Source organism: Peromyscus californicus, unplaced genomic scaffold (assembly GCF_007827085.1).
Source record: "Peromyscus californicus insignis strain IS unplaced genomic scaffold, ASM782708v3 Scaffold_7__1_contigs__length_154581171, whole genome shotgun sequence".
NCBI lineage: Eukaryota > Metazoa > Chordata > Mammalia > Rodentia > Cricetidae > Peromyscus > Peromyscus californicus.
Genome location: NW_026294595.1, coordinates 54,371,335 through 54,379,114, shown reverse-complemented (window position 1 = coordinate 54,379,114; position 7,780 = coordinate 54,371,335). Strand labels below are relative to the sequence as shown.

Sequence of the window (7,780 nt, the reverse complement as noted above, 5' to 3'; positions counted from 1 at the left end):
ACGAATACTTTCTTCCACTTACAAAAGGACTTAACTGCAAATTTTACACTCATTTCTATGTTGACTGTTTCACATAATAAAGCACAGGTCTTTTATTCCAATGAACATTCCCCACCAGCCTTCCATTATTCAGTTTGCACACTGCTCTGGGTTAACTCAAGTCAGCACTTTTATTTCAGATCTATAATGAATTTGGGCCTATTAAATAATTTTTCCCCAGACGATTACTTCAGCAATATTAATTGTGCTGTTGCATACAATGCACAGAAATGCTAGGACATTGAAAGCCTGCTATACTGTTGAAAAATAAAAAAGCTTATGGATATGAAAATACTTGCCAACACTTTTCCAATTAGTGAAAGGCTTGCAGAGTGCAGATTTTTTTCATTTGGGTGGTGATTTTAAGTAATGGGACCGAACCTAAAGCAAAGTTATTTTATGAAACATCAGCACAGTGGTGAGAATTTCTCAGGGAAGAGACTGTTTTTATGTCTTGTCTCTTACATGCTGTGTTGATGCGAAGGTTCATTGGTCACAGTTTGGTTTTTCCCTTCCACTTTCTCCCAACCTGGTTCTCCACTTGTGGTAGGACTGAATGTTCCTGCTTTGACCACTAGGGGGTGTTCATGCTCAGCTTGGCTTCCCTCCCACCAACCCCACCCCCGCCCCATCCCCTCAAAGGTCAACAGCGTAAGCTTCCTATGACTCTAGGGCCATATATGCCAAGGGAAATCCATATGGAGAAATACATGTCTTTGTCTCCACCAAGTAGCTGCTGAGGAGGCCTGAGGAGCCCCATTTTCACTGGTTTTGCTTTTGCTTTTCAGGGTGCCTAAAAAGATGACTACTCAAGCACCGACGTTCACGCAGCCGTTACAAAGCGTTGTGGTACTGGAGGGTAGTACCGCAACCTTTGAGGCTCACGTTAGTGGTAAGCCCATATGTACGCTTTATCTGTACCACCTGCCTCCTCCAGTACACTAACTCTTTTTTTTTTTTGTAGGCCTTGAAACCAAGTTTAAACTCTGCTTTTACTATGTAAAATTGGCACCACACCATGGAAAGGTCATTTTAAGGGCATACCGTTCGAGGATGCTGACAATATAATGACTAGAAAATGTTTTATTCATATTTATAATTCCACAAAGCAAAAATAATTAGCATTAGATTAAAATTTGCTGTCAGAATCTAGCAACTAAGTAGGACCAAATTTGGTCATTCTATATTTGGGTTCAGCTGCAGAGCCAACATGACAGACAAGAACCCTTGTGCTGTGGAGTTCAGTGACAGAGCTTCTGGGCAGGTAGTCTGTGCCTCAATTCAGTTGTTTTATAGAGAAAAAAACAAAACATTTCATCTAACTTTCCATAGGTGCATGCACAGTGACTACTCAAGATAATTATTTTACTGGGTTCTCATCTTTATTAAATTATTCTAGTAAATTAAAGACCTCCCTTTGGCAATTAATGACAAAGCATAATACTGTCTGCCCTATCAGTCCTTATATTCAAAGGGTACAAACATTTTCCCTAGAATTTTATTTAAAAGGAATTTCACCCAGTTCGTTTTTGTCTCTTCATCACTTGGTTTAGGGATGATTCTAAGACTGTGCATGATTTGTGGCAAGTGAGGGAAAACTGTCTCTAAACTATATATTAAATAATTTCAAAACAATTTAATCAATCTGTCCCCTTCTTGAGTGCCATAACTGGTCATGTAACATTATATTATTAAATGAGAACTAAGACTAGTTCATCATTCAATGCATCCCTGTGGTGAATTCGCTTTTTTCTCTTTGGTTTTTTTTATTGTTTGTTTTTGTTTTTATGTATGGCTTGCAATAAAGATATAAACTGAAGTTTCCTTTTCATTTCCTTGTTTGTATTATGTATGAGTCTTATATAACTGTCTAACACTTTGCAAAAATATCATAACATCACTCATTTGCTATTGATGGAACTCAATTCAATTCTCCTTTTGCACGATGAACTCTCAAATACCTAACTTATTTTTCTTCAAATCCTCTGTAACTTCTAAACTGAGAAGAACACACATGAAGTCTGTGGGAATTTGCCTCTTGGTGCAGTAGTGGGAGCTGGCATCTTTATAACTTCACATTCCTTCTAATTATATGCCTTTAAGTTCTTAGAAATACATCACAGACCATGTTTGACACCCACAAATTAGTCTAATAAACTCTTCACTCTCCTATAATGGGAGGTTGGCTCATGCAAGAACAATGCAGTGAACATTCTATTATCATCAAGGAGCACAGTCACAAGCATTTACATCTGATGCAAAGTAAACATTCCCTACAGTAGCCTTCCAACCTCCGAACACACTAGACTTTAATAAAACATGAAACCAGTGATACTGTTCTTCACAGTAAGTGAAGAGAATCTGGCTTTCCTCTTCCTGCTCCAACCTGGCATGCTGTTCTGGAAGACTGGGTTTGGCTCTGGAGTTAACATGAGGAACAGTCTGTCCATGTGAGGGCATGTTTGCTGCAGTCACATTTGCAAGGACATTCTGGACAGTGTCCCCAAAACCGTAGAGGGTTTGTTTTCAGAGATGACAATGGTCACTTTTCAAAGTTTTTGCAGCTTCTATGCTTCAGAACCCCCTCTCAGTATTTTAATAATGTCTACTAACTTGCATCAGATGGAGCCCCGACTAGAGGGTAGACGATGAAAGTGCTACCCCTCTTTGTGCCGCTGATGGCTGAGAGATCTTGGAGAAATGATGATGCTTCAATCATCTCAAACCCCAACTCCATAAAATAAATATCAACTGCCAGGCCCTACCAATGCTCTGCAATTGTACATTTCCATCATGTGACGGTCACGCTGCCACTATCACTAAATGGGGTTCCACTCCGGCTAGCTTGGACAGGCTAGTGCAAAGCCTTGCAATGATGGGAAAGGACAGAGCACTGGACCATGTCCACTCCAAAATAAATATGACTGCTTGCCTTCCAGGTTCCCCAGTTCCTGAGGTGAGCTGGTTTCGGGATGGCCAGGTGATTTCAACTTCCACTCTGCCCGGCGTGCAGATCTCTTTTAGCGATGGCCGCGCTAGATTGATGATCCCCGCCGTGACTAAAGCCAACAGTGGACGATACTCCCTGAGAGCCACCAATGGATCTGGACAAGCAACCAGTACTGCTGAGCTTCTTGTGACAGGTGGGGACCAGCCTGTCCTCAGCCAGGACAGAGGGAGTCCAGATAGAGCTATGCCCACTAGGGAGGCAGCTCCCAAACTGGAGAAGGAGCTGTGGGATGGATGCACATGATTGTGTGGGTTGTGCAGTTTAGTCCTCTTTGAGGGTGAATCATAAAGCAGATGAGAGGCAATGTCTCTGTACATATCACACACTCCAAGTATATTGAAGAAACACTAAAGATCATGATCCTCAGTAGGTAGATGAGAGTTTAGAGCCTTATCAATAGGGAAGAGGAAGAGGGAATATTCCAGAAATCACTGGGAATTTCCACTTTAACAAGCATTGCCATAATTCTGATGAAGGTGGTCCACAAGTTAGCACTGAAAATACTACACAGCAAACCTACTCAGAAAAGGGCAAACGCTTGTTATTCAAGGATAGACACCACTTTCCCAGAAAGTCATTTCCAAGGGCCTTGGTAGATTTTGCCTGTCCTTCAGTACTTAATATGATAAAGAAACAATAAGAACAAGAGCTATTCTGTTTATTACATACCAATGTCTTGTATGAACTCTTATGTTTGTTCCTGATGTCGAATTCCATAAATGACCTAAACAGAAAGCCCAGCAGATTACTTAGAGAGGAGCTCTAATGTGTGCTCAGAAAATTCAGAGCCGGAAAGAATATGGTAACCTAGAAACACATCACTTCACCCCTACATTCCATCACAGAGGCTTGGAATGCATGTACAGTCACACCCTTCCCTGGGGGAGTACTGGCACTTAATGGCAGTTGGAGGAAAAGGCATCACTTTCTCCAATGGTATAGAGACCGGCAAGATGCTCTTGTTCATTACATAACCTCCCACCCAGGCTTGGGCCAGAAACCCTAATCAAATTCAGTGGGTCCCTCAGAAACAGAGACATGTAAGTGGGAGGGGCTTGTTGGGAAGAAGGCCTGTAGTGAAAGACAGAGGAGATGGGAGAAGGGAATAGGAGGTTAAAAACAACTAAGATTCATTGTAAAATGTCTGAAATTGACAAACAACTAAAAAAAAAAAAAAAGAAAGAAAGAAAAAATTTTTCTTTTAATATAATTTAACCAAGAAAGACTTCTTTCTTTCTGTAGCACAGTTGACATGAAAGCCCGCCACTGTTGGGGCTAACATTTTTAAAGCAAGTAAATATTTTGGTCCTTTTACTACCGATCTTGTAGGAGGAATTTTTAAAATTAAATTAAACTTCAATGATTTACTAAGTCATGGGTGCACTCATTTTACCAAACACTGGAAATTACAGTCAGTGCAGTTTCAGTAGTATACAAAACTACCTTAGCATGTTAGCAAAAGGCAGGATTCAAGCATTGAAGTGCCAGAAAGGTCTAGAACAGTGCAGCAACATCTAGACTTTTTGGTCAAATATTAAGTGCTAAAGAGCTAGTTTGTTGGTTAAGAGGCTTACTGCTCTTACAGAGGACCAGGGCGTGGCTCCCAGTACCCACATACTGGTTTATAACTGCCTGTAACTCCAGTTCTAGGGTATCTGACATCCTCTTCTGTCCTCTGTGGGCACCTGCACACATATGGTACACATAACCTCATTCACGTGCACATATACATGAATTAAAAAATTTTAAAACTAAATGTAGTAGCCTAGAACTGCTAAGGCCAGCAAAGCAATTAAATACAAGCAGGGGGGGCCTTCTGTTCCTGCTGCATTCTCGCTATCACTCGCTTGGGGGAGCTGGGGTTTAAGGACAGTCAAGGACGCTGGATTGGTGAGTCAATCCCTGCTTTGGGGCTCAGAGCTATGACCGTTTAAAAATACCTTGTTGGGGGCACCCTGACTCCTGGGCCTGATTTTCGTCTCTGCCCGTGGCAGCGGAGACAGCACCACCCAACTTCGCTCAGAGGCTGCAGAGCATGACTGTGAGACAAGGGAGCCAAGTGCGGCTCCAAGTAAGAGTGACTGGAATCCCTACACCTGTGGTGAAGTTCTACCGGGAAGGAGCCGAAATCCAGAGCTCCCTTGATTTCCAAATTTCTCAAGAAGGCGACCTCTACAGCTTACTGATTGCGGAAGCATATCCTGAAGACGCCGGGACCTATTCCGTAAACGCCACCAACAGCGTTGGAAGAGCTACTTCCACCGCAGAATTGCTGGTTCAAGGTGAGTGACAGAGGCTAAGCAGGAGAACAGGGCTAGGAGGGGGGCCTGTGGGGCCAGAAGTCCACCTGGCTCCCCCAGACAGCAGCCCCGAGGGTCTGAGCAGCAGCTCAGATCAAAGCTGCCTTTTCACCCCCCGCAGAAGAAGGTCTCTGGGGTTCTAGGCAAGAGTTCAGTGTTGAAGCCCACTGCAGTTATTTGCCCAGGATGAGAAACAGAGCACATATCAATTAAGTGATGGACATCTGCATGTTGTTGGCAAACAATGGGATATTTAAATAAGTAATCTAAGGAAATTACTTTCTAATACATGTTTTCTATTTTTAAATCTAATTTATATTCACATGAAAGCCACAGCTTGCTACAGCTCCCCTTCTATCATACACAGGAAATTGTGCTAAGAAGCATGGTTTTCCCTCCCAAATATCTTTGCATTTCCACAGGTGAAGACGTAGTACCTGCTAAAAAGACAAAGACAATCGTTTCGACTGCTCAGATTTCAGAAACAAGACAAACCCGGATTGAAAAGGTAATTTTCCTCTGAAACAGCCCCCAGGCCGTACAGGTTGTTGCTTCCCTGGCTTTTCTCACTCACCATGACCACTGTTTTCGTCATTTTCAGAAAATTGAAGCCCACTTTGATGCCAGATCGATTGCAACAGTTGAGATGGTCATAGATGGTGCCAGTGGACAGCTGCCGCATAAAACACCCCCCAGGATACCCCCGAAACCAAAGTCAAGGTCTCCAACACCACCTTCCATTGCTGCCAAGACACAGCTGGCCCGACAGCAGTCCCCATCACCAATAAGACACTCCCCCTCGCCAGTCAGACATGTGCGGGCACCGACCCCATCTCCGGTCAGGTAAACCTTCTCTCAGAAGACTGTGTTACTCATGTATTTAAAATAATAATAATAATAATAATAATAATAATAATAATAATAAGTATTATGCAATCAGAAGAGCAGCATATGAAAAAGTAGACCAAGTCCTGGAATGTAGACTTTACCATTCTTGCCTTCTGTGGGTTAATTGAAGACGTTCATAAACTCAGGTTCTGAATTCTTATTTTCAGTCTATTCAACAAACACACGCTTTTGTAGGCAAAATATAACAAGGGGAGGTAAGAATTATGCAGAACTTAGAGTTAAATCTATCCAAAGCCAATCACCCAGACTACTGGCTCACAGTTTGATTTACAGGGAACTAGTTATAAGAATCACTACAATATATGGTTCACCACCTCGGTGTCTAACTCTTCATATGTTATCTCGTTAAATATTCACGACCCTGAAGAAACACGATTCCCAATAGTTTGGTAAGAAACTAACGCTGAAGATGTTAAGAGGCTTTCCCAAGGTCCTAGTTGTACCCTCTGTAAAATAAAGGGACTCGCAGCCAGAATGATTTGAAGTGTTTTGTAAGAATCAATGAACTCATTAGTTGAAGGTGTCCCTTGAAAACAGAAAATCATTTTTCAGATGCTCATACTCTCAAATAATAAGCAAAACCTTCTAAATATTTTCTGTATGTTTGTTATTTTATCTAAAAAGTAAAGTGAATTTCTACTCTTAGCTAAAATGTAGGGATTTTATGAGGCGACCCTTATCATCAGTGTTCAGAAATTACACAATCAAACACAAATTTACCCACAGCCACTGAAACTCTGCAAGTTAGTCTATAATGAGGCTTTTGATATGATGAGCTGAAAATGCTACAAAATTTGAGCACACACACACACACATACACACACACACACACACAGAGTGTATTTTAATCAATTCAAATGAAGTAAAAAAAAACCCCAAACCCACAAGATCAAGCCCTTGCTAAGAAAACTAAAGTAAAATAATGAGATATTTGACCTAAAAAAAAAATCCAAATTCACTGTAAAGTTACTGCTATCAAAATAACATGGTTGGTGAGTCTAAGGTACAGCCTCATGGAAGAATGCTTGTTCGGCATGTGTGAGGACCTGTGTTTGATGTCCAGCAGTGAAAAGGAGGCGTGACTAGAACACCGCATCCAGGACACAGACTAGCCGGTACAGAAATGGATTGACATATACAGGGAATTCGTTTTTTTAATCAAGGTGAAGGATATTTTACTTCACAAATAAGACTGCTCTAACTAGCTGTCTGTTGGGAAGAAAGCAAATCCAGGCTTCTACCTCATATCATTTACAAAATAAGTGGCATTTTGATTGCAATGTTAAATTAAAAAATTAAAGGGGAGCCCGCAAGATGGTTTGGTGTGCAAAGGGACTCACTACCCACCTGGGCCACCTGAGTTCAATCCTTGGGATCACATTGGCAGACAGAAGATATTGAACTCCAGAAGCTGCCTTCTAACCACCACTACGGCATGCTTGTACCCACCCCTGACACACACACAAATGCACACTCACACATGCACACAAATAAATAAATAAGCATGTGCTAAAAGTTAAAG

General features: G+C 41.6%; 1 protein-coding gene across 3 annotated transcripts in view; it reads left to right on the top strand.

Annotated features, from left to right (window-relative positions):
* Positions 1-840: 840 nt before the first annotated feature.
* Ttn (titin) overlaps positions 841-7,780 on the top strand; it is a 273,083-nt gene continuing 266,143 nt past the window's right edge. For all 3 annotated transcript variants that reach the window (XM_052723591.1, XM_052723590.1, XM_052723592.1), the window contains exons 1-5: positions 841-931; positions 2,979-3,182; positions 5,044-5,331; positions 5,772-5,857; positions 5,951-6,192. In XM_052723591.1, coding sequence (XP_052579551.1) covers positions 841-931; positions 2,979-3,182; positions 5,044-5,331; positions 5,772-5,857; positions 5,951-6,192 — 911 coding nt within the window. The remainder of the gene's footprint in view (positions 932-2,978; positions 3,183-5,043; positions 5,332-5,771; positions 5,858-5,950; positions 6,193-7,780) is intronic.